This window comes from Glandiceps talaboti, chromosome 21, assembly GCF_964340395.1.
Source record: "Glandiceps talaboti chromosome 21, keGlaTala1.1, whole genome shotgun sequence".
Classification (NCBI taxonomy): domain Eukaryota; kingdom Metazoa; phylum Hemichordata; class Enteropneusta; family Spengelidae; genus Glandiceps; species Glandiceps talaboti.
The window spans coordinates 6,946,569-6,964,547 of NC_135569.1; the positions used below are offsets into that span (position 1 = coordinate 6,946,569).

The following is a 17,979-nucleotide window of genomic DNA, read 5'->3' on the forward strand; positions in this document are numbered from 1 at the left end:
CCAAGTTACTGCTAGTACGGTTTTTTTTTAACAAAGTAAAAGAAACAAAGTAAAAGCAAACGACTTCTTCTATTTCCGAGACGAATGCTACCTTCATTGTATTGTGCTTTAAAAACACCTTACCCAGTATATTTCCAAATTGTTTTCCCATTTCGTACAAAGCCTATTTACAGGGGCTATTTATACAATATTGCAAAGCCACAGTCCATGATGCAATATAACTTACAACAAAGTAACTTCAGAAAGGAAAAGCGAAAGCATTGAAACATGAAATCATTGGCATTGAGAGCAAAACATTTTGATCTTTCGTTGACTCGATCCATTTTCTTGCAGCACTTTCACAAACATTCATTTTGAAATTTGACAGAAATAAGTGCGTTCAATGAGCAATTTGCTGAAAGGGTCTGCGTACTTCTATAAATTGTCAGCAAATGACTGCTGACATTTGGCTCTGGACATATCCATCGTAGAAAAAACTAAGCTATGTGACATTAAAATGTTGTCCTATAACTAATATTGCTTTATATATTGATTGATTTATATACCATCTATAAATATAACTACTATTTTATTCAAGAATTCATTTATTTTATTCATTTATGCTATGTACCTTTATCGATATATCATTCGTTTTCCCGAGTTTCATTCCAGACTAATTCCACCAAGACATTTTCTATTTAGTAAACACATCGGGACACTGTTCAGGAATGTTTCCAATTTTTGATTCTCTTAATTTGCATTATAGTGCATAGTAGGTGATATTTGTCTACGGACTGACGTCGGCATCAGTTGGGTAAACTAGATTCGAAGATTGACTGTTTTGATTGTGTACGTCAACAGATACGACGTTCGGTCATGCGTTTTGTTTCAGAATGTATATGCTACTACAGACTCCAATGAGTTGTGAACTGAAACTAATGTATCCCAGAAACCCTGGATATTTTTGGCATGTGATCCTTTAGGGTATGATAGCATATTTAGGATGATTGAGATACGATTAGGTATGCTTATCTTCAGTCCGCCAGGGAGCAGAATATCGGGCATATTAAAGATGTTATCCTGTATTAATGATGTTTGATGATATCGAAAACTAGAAAATACCTTGCTCTGCACAGTTTCAAATAGTATGTATGGTATGAATTAAAAATGGTCCGCAGACACTTTTAAAAGAAAATTACTAGAAAGTAATTTCACATTTACGGAAATCTTAAGATTCATCCAGTCCATCGAATGCCAGCATCATGATAGAATTTATTGATAGGGCACTACTTAGCAGGGTTCTGTGAGACGTCTTGTAAGTGCTTTACATACCGTTCGTTTCTAAGATTGGAAATTACTTTCATACGACTTCCTGAGGTCCCGTAGAGTCGATGAAGTAATATTCAACGATATGAGGATAAGATTATGTAAACATATATTGGAACAGTTCTCTCGTGGGCATACGTTCGTTTTAAAATGTTTCCCCTATTCCCATAAGTCAAATAGGCATTAAACCGCGACAAGATTTATATATAGTACGTGGACAGAAACCGTTAAAAATATTTGCGAAGTTATTCCCTGTGAACATTGTGTTTTAATGGTCAAGACATTACACAACGAGCACTACAAAAAAAAAGCAACGTACAGGTTGATCAGGGTTTGTAAAAATCAGAAAATAGGCAAAAGATATTTTGATTTTGTCTAAAATGTTTGACGCTACGAAGAACTTAGCATCGTATGTTCAAACTGTCACATGAGCAAAAATAATTACAGAAATCACATGCATTAGCCTATCCCAAATTTGAAGGTAATTGAGATGTTTAATGTTTAGATTTCGTTGAGAATTTTGGACTGATGCTACAATTTAAAAACACTTAAGATTGAAATTCGTTTGGGTTAGTGACAGTTTGAATATTCCTTTTCAATATGCAATATTGATCTTGCTGTAACGATTTAAGAATTGTCAGATAAATACGTGTTTGGATTTGTGCTCTTCAAATATGGAAAAATATTAACATTAATATTGGAAATGTATCAAATTTGATGCATATGAATAAGTGAACATATATATATATATATATATATATATATATATATATATAACTGTACACTGAGTTTATATATATATATATATATATATATATATATATATATATATATATATATATATATATATATATATATATATATATATATATATATATATATATATATATATATATGCGAATATGGGGTGGGGTGCGCATAATTTCCCATTTCATAGAATTGTTCTTAGAATCCAAGGCAATGTCTCTCTGTATTTAAGTTGGATATGATATTAGAAACACTTCCTATGACAAACCACAGTTGATTTATCGACCATTTTCCTGCATTCCTGTAAAATGAACGTTTCTGTTAAAACAAGGTACATAATTAAGTCATTAGATGAAAGAATGTAGTAAAACTTTGACCTTAGTGTTACCATTATTAAACTACAGAGTAGCACATATCCAAGTAAGGTTAATGTGACCTGTTTGATTCCTTTACCATTTTAAGCATGTTTTATTCGTAATTTTGAGACACAATTCAATTCTCTGGAGATATTAATCTTGTAAATTAATATCTCAATTTCATTAATTGGTGTAATTTGTCCATATTAGATTATATTTTGAAAAGTATTACAGAATTTGAAGCTTGGTATTCTTTTCTGCGCATGTTTGGCAATGCAAAGGTTAAAGGTCAAATTGCTATATGCTATTTTATTTGCACCATGCATATTGTGTGATGTCACACGTTTGTAAAAAACTCAATACATCTATATTTGTGAATGGTGTGTTGAATGGTCATCTTTTTACAATAATTGTGCATGGGCATTACTCCCAAAAAAGGCACAAACTATGTATAACTGTAAACCAAGAACTTATCTCCAGGGTCTATATTGTTAGTTTACATGGGTCATGTCACCTCGTTTCTCCTGTTCATGAACTCAGTCATACTGGGTAATGCTCAGTATAAATACACGTATATTATCAACTAACTCACAGGCTCAAGTCATCATGTCTGTCTGTCTGTCTGTCTGTCTGTCTGTCTGTCTGTCTGTCTGTCTGTCTGTCTGTCTGTCTGTCTGTCTGTCTGTGTTGTTGTTGTTGTTGTTGTTGTTGTTGTTGTTGTTGTTGTTGTTGTTGGTGGTGGTGGTGGTGGTGGTGGTGGTGGTAACGATGCACCACTTGATACTAGTGACTTTAATGAAATATTGTTAACTTTAACCTAAATCTGCTTACACCGACACCTTGATTCATTCCATTCGTTAATCCATACCAGACTGCCATTTGTTGCATTTGGCAGTATTTTTATTGTTCTTTTTCCTGCTACCATTGTTGTTTATCGTCGCCAGCTGATAGTCGATTCAGTACGTGTACAGACAAAGTACCAGAATGCATTACCATTCCTAAAGCTCAATATTGGCTATTGTCTCAACGGCAGAGCAGATGGTTTTGCTACTCCATTTTTTGTCTGAATTGAATATGATAAATGGTAATACTTTGATTCATTTAGAATACGAAGCAAATTGTATTGAAGTCTAGCTATCCTATTGGCAAAGTGTACTGATGTACACAACCGGTACAATTGAGACAGGCCTAACATGACAATGAAACAACTTATCCCGCTTCTAAAATTGACGCGTTGTACTCCAAAATAAGACCTTTTTGTGACGTCATTATGATTGATAAATAAATTGTAATTAGGTATCCCCTGTTCCTTTCCAAATTCACATGCATATTATACTGTTGCTGTGGTAACGATTCCAACAATTAAATAATAGTGATCAATAATAATTAATATGGCATTACGTCACACAACTGTATACAAAGACTAAACTAAAGACTGAGAAATTATCAAATGTGTTTTAGTCAATACGAGTAATTAATCAACTGAACATCAAACCAACCAATAAACCTTATTTTCAATATAATCCCATGCATATCTTGGACATATAACAGTATAATAAGGCATAACAATAAGCCCTTGTGTATTTTTTCAAAAAATGGTAGGATAAGTTATTTTATTTTGCTCAATTCTATTCTCTTGGTTTACTGTTAGTAAGGATATTTTTGCTACGGGAAAATTTCGCGATTTGAAGGTTTTGGTTTAACAAACCTAAATTTGATTCTGGTACATTGTGTTGATAATATACAAAATTTTTTTTAGACATATCATAAGCTCCTATTAGCCTAGATATTGTTTGCATCCAGGAAATTTTCCGACTTGTACGTTTTGGTTCAGTTAGCCTAATGTTGCATTTCTGCATATTTGTGTACACTGTGTTAATGTATAGATGATACTTAAACCACATTTTCTTGTTTTTGTTCTTGGTATTAAGTGAAAATGTATTAGTTTATAGTATAGCTTACAGTACAGTGTCGTTATTTTTTGAATTAGTATTATCAGTTTATGAATTTCTCTGATAATTTTTACAAGTACATAACAATTATGAATGGTATGGAAACATTACGTAGCGTCAGGTTATCTGAACTACAAATTCTTACCAGGCATTTCTTAATTAGCATATTGAAACATAAAGCATAATGGAGTACAATTGAATTTATTCCACGTATTTTATAGTTTGATTGAGTATGACCACATTCCACACTAAGATATGTCTTATCGGAAGCTCTGATTAAGTGCAAATGTGAAATTGATTTTTTTCATTTATTTTGAAGCAATGACTCCATGCCCCAGTTAATGGCATATCAAACTATTTTTCACGCTATGGATATAATTTGGGACGATATATCTATCTATGGAATGACATGCAATCATATTATTTCAACAAATATGTCGATTTTAAACAAGGTCTTGTTGACTAATTACCTTTAAATCATGAATTATATCCTGAATACCTCGACCTCCTGTTAGCAGCAGGGAACGAAATATTATTATATTATGGGAACTGCTTCCAAAAGTTTTTTTTTGACATGTGGCTGAGTGAACTAAAAAATGAAGGGATTAGTTTCTATTCTGCTAGTTTTGGAATAGGAAAGACATTGTTCTTTTGTTTTAGTCTTGATTAAGACAATTGTCGTATTCAGTGGTGCTATATTGTGAGTTTTGATTTCAAAACAAACATATTTCGTGACAAACAATCTCTTATAAGTTCAGGAGGTTATATTCACTCAGGCGTGTCATGTCGTTAACACAATACATTAACAGTATGTGTCAGCTGCTTATTATGAGACCAAATATACCAATATGCCACATCACACAACCCAAACAGCACAACTACAACAATAACGTGTGACGTCATACAACACAACAAAGCGTGGTGTCACACAACTACAATTACACTAATGCGTAATATTACACTCCCTTAGCAGTAACACATGACACTGACATAGAACAACCTCCTGGATACTTAGTATCCTGAATACTACGTCACCAACCTCAACAACAATATGTGACGTCACACAACCTCTTGAACTGTAGGTAATGAAATACAACTAGCACTTTACAACAATACGCGACACCGCACAACTTCAACAGCAGTAGGCAACAACTATATGTGACGTCACACAACTTCGAAATAACAATAGTGCATGCTGTCACGCTAAAATAGATGACAATAAATTTTATTTATGTTGACGCTGACTTTTTGCAATCATAACTCATGATTCAGTAACCCTCAAGATGCTACATTCCTTTTTGAATTTTGATTGGATGTTCGTAAGTAACGACATCGACGTCACATCCATATTAGGGCAACGATTTTTCAGAGTCTCTTTGTCATAATTATAGAATCGTTGAATGGGTCATATTGGTTCCAATTGACGAAACATTAATCATTGAACGTTTTTCTTTTCAAATGTCGTTTAGGAATTCTTAATATTTTACAACAGAGATGTCATATTTGAAGTAAAATAATCAACTTTGTATCGTTTTGAACAGTCTAAATTTAAAATCTTCCTTCTTTATGTATATTTCAGTGTTCAGACAGAAACCTCTCACATTATTTGCATTGCTTATATTCACGATTTCAGCTCGATTTGTTTGAAGAACTCACTATATGTACCGATTGGGAAAATTCACTCTTTGCAGTAGGGGTTACGGAGTGGAAGGGGCACAACTAATTGACGACAGCATCAGTAACGATTACATTCGGAATAAGTAATCTCTGCATGCAAATGCGTTCTTGCTAGTGATTTGTGGGTAGTATTCAAATAAGTGTGTGTTATACCAGTGGGAACTACTCGTCACTGCATGGACTATTAAATCGGAATGAATAGTACATATTAAGATCCCCATGTGTATTTCTATCTTTGTACAGTTGAGACTGACCAGTAAAGAAGACATGACTGTTGGTTTCACATCACTGTAAGTGCCAAGGTAAGTTGTCATTTTCTATACAGTGTATTCCTTAAGGCTAATTGTTGTGATAAATTCATCTGTCTACAACTGTGCGAGGGTGTGCATGGACTGTCAGCCCTGACGGCCGGGTCGACCCACTGTTGTTAAAACTCCACGAGAATCGATATGGGGGCGACCTATCGGTCGTTTAAAAATACAGAAGTGACTATAAGCAGTGGTCGATGTTGGCGATAAAGAGCGTATTATTTATTGCGTTGGGCGTATGTTAGTGTAGCGAAGTGTCAATTTATGAAAATGTAATTTAAAAGATTATTTGTAATCTATCTAGATATTGGATTTAATCATTTGGGCTGAAGACGTTAACGACTGTATGATATCTGACATTATGACGTATGCAGTCTGATTGGTTCGTGATGACAAACAAGCTACAAGCTACAAGCTGACTGACTGTGTGTATTTAAAGTAACTGTTCAAAACTAAAATAGCAGTTGGAGCGATGCTACTCGTTACCAGCACATCCGTGTAGGTACTTGCATAGAGCACACGTCCCAACCGTTTATGGAGACTAGCATGACATGTACTGAAACGACAACCGAAGAACGCTATACTGTGGAGGTATTCTCTTTATCTGGTGAAAATATTCTCCATTCACGGAAAAGTACATGTGGAGCCGAGTCGTCTTACGCGTTACGACTACAGTTGTGCTATTTTCGTGTCATTTCACTGTTTCAATGCTATTCATTTGATGCAGACTATATAGTCAGAGGACCCGAGTATACTTCCGACATAAAGAAGCTCAACCTGTTTTGAATATCGACAAATAAATGGCGTATGTTTCGATGCATTTGAAAGATTCGATACCTTATCACTCGTCTTTCACGGCTTTGTAAACTAGCGATATTGTGATATACAATAATATTTGACAATGTATGGGATGGCTAAGCTTCAAGTCACGACGGTGGTTATTACAGGGATTATATTAATTGGCACCCAAGTGGACATGTCGGCAGTTCCGATTGTCAAAATAGGTGAGTAGAATGTTAAGATTCCTTGGATTGTATGCATTGAACAATGTTATTGAGTCCCTGCCTGTGACGTAGCAGGGTAGATTTTACCCGCTGTAAGCTGTAAGCTCCATAAGTATTCTTATTGATATATACACTCCTAACAAACTGCAATTTATGACTAGTCGGATATTATGTTTTAGAAATGTTCCCTTCTCCGCTCAGCTGTTTTCTTGTCATGGTACTTTGGTAAAGGAAACGTCAACAGCCGTACTTTTTTCGCCAAATAATGAAAGCAATTTCTCATGTTTATATTAGCTAGCATTTCTAAGATTTTCCCAAGACAAACTTGTAAATGTAACGGAACGTTTAATTTACTAATGTGTTCAGCATGAATTGCTGCCTACTTCAGCAACAATACCGTCGACATTACTTTTAGATTCGCACAATTACGTTCTAAAATAGAGCGACACAATTCCAATTTTTCGAACTCGGAAGTATGTTGTATTCTGCTGTAAATGAACAGTGCAGACAGGGGCATGTCTTTTGTTTAATATAATGATCTGTGAAGCTTTGTCCGATTTTGAGGGGCGTATTAGGAGTCTATGCTTTGTCAATTTGCCAAAATGACAGAAAACGTGTTGAGCGGAATAACGCGATTATGAATTCTTTTTACATTGCCGTCAAATGTTTATTAAAGTTGTGGTGCGATAAAATATTACAAATGTGTATATATATATAGAAACGTGTCATTTAGAATCGCCATAAAGTATCAGGATTGATGTCGTGAACTCGTGTCATATTACACCCCCTCTAGTAGTAGTAGTAGCAGCAGCAGCAGCAGCAGCAGCAGCAACAACAACAACAACAACAACAACAACAACAACAACAGCAACAACAACAACAACAACAACAACAACAACAACAACAACAGCAGCAGCATACGACCAACACTAACAACAACAAAAAACAAAAAACAACAAAAACATAATATTTTTTTCAATAACATAATGAAACATTGAACATGAATCAATTTAAATTTACATATCACCAACCATCAACTCATCTTTATTTCATGCACCAAAATTGAGCAAGCTTGTGAAACATCAAAGTGTATTTATGATCAATGCCAAATTTAAGTTAAAATAAGCTTTGCTTGGTTCATATTCACTTATTAAACTCGACATATTTTACTTTGCCTGGCCTCGTAGAAATTTTCTGTGTAACGATTGAAAATATGTCCCACGCTTCTGATTACAATTGCTTCACACTGAAGATAAAACTACTGCGAGTCAGTCAGGTAACATTTTATTGATCTGATGCCATGCTAGGCCGAATTCCACACTTTCAGTTGCTGATAATTAATGTAATTGATTATGATTTTGTGTCGCTGACAACCATGAAACTTTAATTAGTCGGAGCATAAATCAATAAACACTATTCTAGTTCAGTAATAGAATTTATAACGGAGAAAATAACCCATCATCATATTGTAATTAAGTTGGCTATTTGCTTAACATTAATGCACAGTTAATGTCAAGCGATTTTTTGCAACCTTGAAATTTGAGATATGCTAGCTTCAGAAATAAAATTAGAAAACTCATTCGTCAGTTTTGTAAACAATAATCATATACTGTGTCCGTGTCATAGTCTAATGTGACTGGCCTTGAGTATCAGATTATCAAATATGATCAGAGTCAACTTATATACATATTTGTGGTCATAACTATAACACAGATTAAGCAAATAATACCGCCACATAGTTAAAGGCTTCTTCGTATTGGGTGTATAAGCGCACTATTAGTTAATGTACGTGGTATTTTCTACAGGGTTTATTCATTTTGTCCACAATAATGTTTTGTTTAAAAGTAACACGCCACTTTATGTATGATTGATTTATTCACCATGTTAAGTCATTTTAGCTATTATTCCTCCATATTGACACATGGAGGAACTCCCACATGTCTTTATCAGTGTGACCTCATTCTTTTACAACAATTAAGGTTGGGGCTATAAAATACACAAGAATGGCATTCAAGTAATTATCGTTTGAAATATAAACACGTGATCTTAGCGATGTTAATGAAAGTCATTTGTTTGAACCGGTGACATTTCCACGAGCACCGTATTAATCATTGAAAAACGTATCTCATTGTCTATTTTCTGAACACGGTGTATGTGACATTCCAGACTTCTGTGCTGTTGTATTTGACACTTACTACTTACAACAACCTTGCTCACGTGACCATAACAACTTTGATGAATGGGCTATCACAATGTCGTTTTAAAACAGGCATATCGGATGTTTTGACTGCATAAAAAAAATGTGTAATGTCAAAATCCTTTGATAACGTTCAAACAAATTCGTATTATCATACCAGAAATTCAAAAGCTATACTAAAATTTCTAACTGTTGTATAATTAATACATTTCAACAAATTGTACTGTTTATGGGCAATAGTTTGACTGTAGGTCGGTCGTGCTAATTTGTATGCTGTGGGTAGTGCTATTTTTATACTGTAGTTAGTGCTAGTGTGATTATATACTGCGGGCAGTGCTAATGGCTCCAACGAAAATATAATTATTTATAATTCCTCCGCTAGTGTTTGAGTCATGCAGTAAATCGTAATTTTTCACGGCAAATATGAGCACCAACAATAATGCATGTGTATGTTCTGTTGTTCTGTTTTGTTACTCATCTGCAAGGATTAAAAGAAACTGACCTCATGTAACATCACAAAAGTATCTTCAATATGCAAGAGTTAACTTGATTTTGATAATTGACCTTGAAGGGCAATGTAAAGGTAAAAAAAAACTAAAGAAAGTTTGGACTGATGATGTGGGGTTATCTATGTGAATATAATTCTATATATTATATTTTTTGAGTTGTTATACAGTAAATGTTGATATTTACCTAACAAATAAGGCCGCCAGATTTGCATATGTTTCAAATCAAAGTGACGTGCACGTGTTACGTTTGTACGGAGTGTGAATAAAGTTGGATATTGCATTTACATAGATTACTTATTAAATACGGTCCAACACACGGACGGGCGCGCGCACAGATTGACAGAGGGATGGCGGGCACAGGGACGGATTCTATTGTGATAGCACGCCTCGGGCGATTTGTAAGGCAACCTAGCTTTAAGACTAAAAGTGCGAGATTTACATTCCGCCAATTGGTAAAAGAAACGAATTGATTAGAATTAGACCATCTCCCCAAACTTCTCATGTTCATCTTATCTCTGTAAACAATCAAGTGACGTCAGCATTGAGACCTATACGCGTTACTTTTTCAGTTTCAAGAATCCAGCTTGATTGAATTTCAAAATATATATGTGTATTTCTTCCTGTAATGAAAACTAGTTGTCTGGCACCATTGTATCCTTTTACTACGAAATATAATAAGACGTTGGCAAGGAACTGGAATATTCAGCAATCTATTTACAATTTCATTTAGAACACAAAGCGAGCTGAGTCTACCAGACAAGTACTAACATGTTTGGCGTAAGGGAAAGTAATATTTATCCAAGTTTAATTTCGAGTGACAGTAGCAATTTCTAACGAATGTGTTTAAATTTGATTACAGCAAGATAATCTTTTTACGTCAGTTTCAAACACCCATGGCAAATGGACACATTTCTTTGATTATTATTTCCTCAATATTAACAGCTGCCTTGAAATTGAGCTTCAACACAAATTATGTCTCTTATGGCTGTGATATGGTCCAGCAAATCGTGTCCTTTACATTACCTCGTCACTTAGAAATAACTCTGGTATATCACAAGTCTAGAGTAATCAAACGATGAGAAATAACTCAATAACATAGAATAAATTAAACTATTGAGGAAGCGCATTGACAAAAGAAAGAAATCCCGTCCTATTGAATTCAATATTGGTTACTATACACGACGTTATACATATAAAGTCCACCTGTAAATTGGAATTGCAGTTTCACGTACGGCTGGTCATTCCGTAAACATAAGCAATTATTGGTTTCCAAAAAGGCGAATTTTGAGCTGGGAATAATCTGATGTGTAAATATATGGCAATGCAATCAAATAAATGATATATTTTATTGTTCATGGTCGTCATTTTATTTTAGTGATGATATACGTTCGAAATGTGTTGAAAATCCCTATAACAAGAACACCACTTATGTCATGGAGGAAAGAATTACCGTTAGTGTACATTTGTCCTACTTGAAACAACAACAACAACAACAACAACAACAAATCACAATAAAACAATCAGCAACAAGTACCACCATCACAATCACCACCGCTGCCACCACCGAAATAACAGTAACAACACAGCCTTAACACCACCACCCAAACAACAACAACAACAACAGTAACCATCATTATCACCACACTATATCAACATTAGCAACAACTGCAATCCCCTAAACACCATCACCACCTCCATCATAACCAGCAGTACAGCAGCAGCAACATCAAAATATCATCATCAGCAACAGCTGCAACAACAACAACGCAACGAACGACTCCCACAACAAAACAATATAAGCAACACCATTATCAACAAGACTGACAGTTACAACAACAACAACAACAACAACAACAACAACAACAAAAGCAGCAGCAGCAGCAAAAAACAGTGAAGCTAATGTCGACACTTACATGAAACCCACAGGCTTTCTAGGATAAGAAATAATTACTTATATTAACAGAATATGATCAAAACTGCCGATATTATTCTGTTTATTGAAGCATGTTCAATCATTATGCTACGCTACTCGGAAAGCTCTCAATTGTCGTTACAAATAATGTATATTGACTCAATCATGAATATATCACAAAGAAAACATAGTCATTTTATTGCCTTTTACTTTTTTCATATTACTTTTGCTTATCAATGTGTATTAATTAGTAGAGAGCTCTACACATCACTAACAATGGCTTCAGTATGCTTCACTGAACAAATTAATGACTATGAAAATAAGGTAGAGTGTAAAATTTTGTCACTGGCGCTATAAAGTTGATATCAAGGCAAGCTAAATATATGGAACATCCGGGATAGGCAGTACAGAAATACCTTCATAATAATGGACGGTATGTTGCAATCAAATGGATGATTCCTGTTTCACCACAAAGAAAAGATCATATACAATCTAACTTGACGTATCAAAGGTTCGACATATTTGAAAACAGATAACATACAGGTGAATATCAAAGATGCTGCAAGCGATAGCATTCACAATAATAGTCAGCACATCGTTTAGCAGACGACAGTGAAATTTGTGTCATTTGTGTCATTTATCACATTATCTTTTGACCTTTGCAAAAATATGAACAATGACTACCTAACTGTTGTTCACTTCACTTTTATCATGTTGATATTATGACATTTTTAGACAGTAAGCTGTGATATATAATGCAAGCATTATTTCATAAATGTACGCTAGACTCACAAAGGTCACTGGTTAATGATTTGTCGTCCGTAAAATGATATCCTGGTTGCAAAAACCTGTAAACGATAGACCAATTTGTACATGGCTATTTACAGCCTTGATGTAAACATATGATTTTTTGTATTTTTTAAAAAGTATTCAAGTATCATAATGTATAATCATATTATCTGTAACTCAAATTATGTATTGCCTTCGTGTAGTCATGCCTACCCGAGATATTGATTTATTCATAGGTTACTCCCTCCTCGAAAGACAATGTCGCTTGTCTTGAATATGATATTCTGAGCAGATGTACAATCAAGTTTTAGGCTCCCAGGTAAATTTGTACAGTTTTGGAGTTAATTGTCGTTCAATCAGTTTAGGATGAAACTAAACTTCAAAGAGAAAGCTAGTAATGCTAACTGTACTAAGAGACCAAAACTCACAGCTAGTGCATGATGCAACCATGTAGTGCAAAGGATGAATTAAATCTGGTGATATTTGATGGTATATCTTTAACACTTTTGGGTATTGTCCATAAATTTCATAAAGTGTACTTCAGTACTCTAACTAACACCACTGTATACTTATAGAAACCAATTAATTCTTCCATTACATGATAAAAAACATCCATGACAAAGACATAACATGAGAAAAAACACCCAGAATCAATTCTCTCGAAAAGAATTGCGAGTTTGATCACATAAACCAACACGATGCTAAATTACCACAAAAGACCAACTATACTTGGAATGATCTCGATATATAACAAAAGTCACGGAGCGCAAATATTTGATTTTTTTTTTACTTTTGATAGAAAAGTAGACATCGGTCAAGAAGGATTACAGAGGTTCAAATCGTTCTTCAAATACAATAACTCCTCGCATCTTTATCACGAATCACCATCCAATATCATGTCGCCTTAGATATGCACATCCCATCGTAAATCGTCTCAAAGTTTGTCTGATGAAATGATACTGGTTTTCGGTCACTGCTATTTTCAGAGGGTATTATCACTATCATTCGGATCGCTTTTATCAGTTGTGCTCCTTCGAGAGACAATAAACGATGAAGGAAATTAAAACTTGGGTGCAATTACGAGACCCATCTCTAATCCAAATCGTCGACACCGTCTGTCACATAAACAGATAAGATCTTCAATGGAACGACAGGAAATGCAATTACTTGACTTCTAAATCACAAAGATACGCCGAGATTTAAATTGTACTTTGGTTTCATTTATATATAAGTTGAAGGAAATGTGTAGTCGTTCTACTTTGGACTTTGCTGATTTGTATAAGTCAAATGTTTGGGATATCCTCAAGATAACAAGTGCAACATTCATGAACGCAATACATTCACAACATTATATTTACAAATGATATTTTCTACTCACAAAGTCATTTTAGGAGCGAATTCCAGTTTTCATTTGTAACTGAAACCGGAGTCGATGAACGCATTAACACCATTGACTTTACAAATTTTTAATGATAAAATTTGTTTCTCACACTGTTTTTTGGAAAACGAATCCTAAAATAAAAATGACTCAGTGAGTCGACATTTTCATTTGTATCTATGAACCAAGCTCAGAGTCCATGAACGTTAACAGCATTATCATTGCAAATGAAATTTCGAACTCACAAAATCGATATTTTTGAATATTTCCATTAATTTAGGGCCATCAACATTCATTCTCGCATGAATTAACAATGATATCTTTAAAAGATGAAACTTTCTACTCAAAGAATCAATTTTTTGTAAATAATTACAATATGAGTAGACATGTTCATTTGGCAGTATGAACAAGCAATCATTCACTTCCTAACACATTTACCCTTACAAACTAAATTTACTACTTATATCGTCAAACCGTTAACTTATTCAAAAGGTTTGACGCTTCGAGTAGATACTTTCATTTGAGCATGACCCCGGTGTCAATGAGCATTTATTTTTATCATTATCTTCATTCAAACAAAGAAATAAACGTTAAGTATACCTCACACCAGCTTTATCCCTTGAGTGACAGACATCCTAAACGAAAGCTAAATTTTTACTGTTAATTCGGCGATTTGTGATGATTTCATATGGCCGAAAAATGGCGCCTGGTAAATATATTAATCACATTGAATAGCCAATTATTTGCCTAGACGGTTTCAACAACCCTTCACTTACATCAACATGTGTTACGCGTGTTTCATGGCATATCGCATTTCACAAGATAATTAAAGTAAGTTTGATAAGCGTTTTAAAAGCAATATATATTTCTACGCGTGGTATCGATTTTAAGGGCACAGATGAGTAAGAGCAAACAGGATATACATCAAACTCTTGTTACATTAAAGTTTTTGTAAGACATCTTGCCAGATAGAGAAGTGTAGTCTCAAATTAAACTCAACAGTGATATAATATATTGTTTGAACAGTGTGGAAGTATTCATTCTAGGGTTTAACAGAAAACGGATTTACCACATTAATTAGAATTCAGGGAGTTGCTGGTTTGATGCTTGATAAAACAGCCACTTCCATGATTGTCCTGTCTCGTGTGTGCTTAAACAACTCCAAGCAGATAACGCGAGAGAATCACACCTTTTTAAGACTCTTTGCAGCTGCAACTCTGGAGATGTGATTCACAGGAAATCCATCGGGAACTTATTACAGAAACATTAGGAATAATCAGCAATTACTCGGAAACAAGTCCTCGCTAAATGTTAGATTAAGAAAGATGGAAAGCATCGAAGCGAGATAAGGGGTGACTGTAGCTGCAAGAATTCAGCAAACGTATTTGGTAATAGGGGTTCACGAGATGTATAATTAGTCTATATTTCAAAAACCTATATTGATATGCATTAGATAATGGAGTTGGGAGCCACTTAAGAGAAAAATATTACTGGGGACAGATTTTTGCATCGTTTGCATGGATTCCTGGGGGATTCATTGGCACACGAGGAGTTAGCCAGTTGAAACGAGAACCTAATACGATGGGAAACTCATCGAAGCCATCGAATACATACGCTCTCATAAATTACTTTGTGCGAATTGTAAACATGCGTACTCAAAGGATAAGCAATTTCAAAAGCCGTTCATGCAATCTAGAGCTAACTTAATCTCGCGACTGGAATTTACACAATAAGCACCAGTAAGGAATATCATATTGTGTGATTTGTATGCAATATATACACAATCTTAGCAGTAAAAGGAATCTTTATGTCAGTATGAATTAATCAGGAACCGTTTCATCACCCGTCTTCAGCATTAGTGACAACACTGTGTTTCTTATTGAATTATGTCATAAACAAACAAAAGCTTTTAATCAAATGCCCAGAAGGATTTCAAAATAGCAATCAATGTTTGTGATCATTCTTCCGAAAATGTCTCTGTAGTCTAGTAAAGTAAGAAATGTCACATGTATTTAAGTCTAACGATAACATTTATATTTCAGGTATATGCCTGGCCACTTCAGATTTTCGTTCAAAAAAACTAATCTACTCCCGGTGTATTATTCAGTAATGAGCATAGTGGTCGAGCAGCTTTCAACATATGATAAGCTAAAATAATGATGATAATAATAATAATGATAATAATAATGATGATGATGATGATGATAAAAGCAACAACAACAACAACAGCAACAACAACAACCATCAAAAACAAAAGAAATTGTAGATACCATGAAAGAATATATGTGATGGTTGAGTGCTCGTGTAATCGACATACACAGCTTTATAACTAATATCATCAACGCTTCAGTAATTACAAGTTGACCTTGAGGTCATCATATCATATTCAGAACCCTGACAAAGACGTGTGAGACAGGACCTAATTTCAAAAATAACTGTTTGTGCTATAAGCAACAAAAAACAACTCTCTGTTCAATGTATCTAAGACATTGATTTTATTCTCTTAGTGAATATGGATTTGTTTAGGTTAATAAACCGAGTTAATGATATTATAGTGTATGACAGTTATAGTGTTGTAGCATAAAGGAAAGGGAACGGATGTGGCTCGTGTGGCAAGTTATTTAAGTACAGTTAGTGTGAATAATGAGGGCAAGTTAGAAATGATAGTGCATTCAATGTATTTATGCAAATAACACAATAACCTCTATACAGGTTATAAATATTTCAAGCATTGAATACACATTTGCTGTCATTTGTAAGTTAGCGTCTACATACATTTGTGTTTGTCTGTATTAATAAACGACATATGCATGCATTCGGATTTACGTACATTCTCCAAATTAGTGTATAAACAGTTAGGTATTTCGAACTACATGCTTCATCTCTCTCTCTGTCTCTCTGTCTCTGTCTCTCTGTGTCTATCTGTCTGTATGTATGTTTGTATGTATGTATGTATGTATGTATGTATGTATGTATGTATGTATGTATGTATGTATGTATGTATGTATGTATGTATGTATGTATGTATGTCTATCTGTCTGTCTGTCTGTCTGTCTGTCTCTCTCGCTCTCTCTCTCTCTCTCTCTCTCTATATATATATATATATATATATATATATATATATATATATATATATATATATATATATATATATCACTCTCTCTCTCTCTCTCTCTCTGAATGTGAAATTTGATACTTTAATCTCCCTTGAAAATGAAAATTGTAACGGTTTTAATACTTTGAACCTTTCGTTACCCAATCATAGTTTATATTTTTTTGAACCTGTGTATGCATAGAAATGAAGTTAAGACTAAGAGCGACCTTTCTGTATTCACAATGCAGTTATTCTGCAACACTGGTGTATTTATGCGCGAATCTCTTAGAATATATTGAATGCCGTTAGTTTTACGTTTTTTGCAAAGTATGTCTTTCAAATGACGTTTTGTGTTTTGGATGTGATACAAACGTACAACGCCACGTTTGAGTTCTCTCTTCCAGAGATATTGCATCTTAATGGCTTCTAGTACTTAACTGTAAAAGTGAGCCCTTCGATGTGTTCATACTTAGCAATGTTAGTGTGTACAAATATCTAGGTCTTTTTATCACCTCAGATCTGAAAGATAATCTTGATATCGAGATAAAGACCCTTCTATTTTATGCCATAAGGAATGTGATTATAAAATCCGTGATTTCAATTTTGCGTCTTTTCCTGTTAAATGTCACTCGTTTTCTGTTTTCAGTAGTTGATGTGCCATATTGTCTGGAGTAACATTTAGGTTAATCCTTTTAAACGGCACCACAATCCAATCCCAGGTTTTTAGTTTGTTTAATCAGGTTTTCATCAT

General features: G+C 34.3%; 1 protein-coding gene across 2 annotated transcripts in view; it reads left to right on the forward strand.

Annotated features, from left to right (window-relative positions):
- Positions 1-17,979, forward strand: part of LOC144451518 (glutamate receptor ionotropic, kainate 2-like) — an 84,025-nt gene that overhangs the window by 15,252 nt on the left and 50,794 nt on the right. The window contains exons 2-3 of one of the 2 annotated variants that reach the window (XM_078142387.1): positions 6,281-6,339; positions 6,650-7,349. In XM_078142387.1, the coding sequence (XP_077998513.1) occupies positions 7,247-7,349 (103 nt within the window). In that variant the 5' untranslated portion in view covers positions 6,281-6,339; positions 6,650-7,246. The remainder of the gene's footprint in view (positions 1-6,280; positions 6,340-6,649; positions 7,350-17,979) is intronic. The other variant, XM_078142389.1, reaches the window with a different exon arrangement.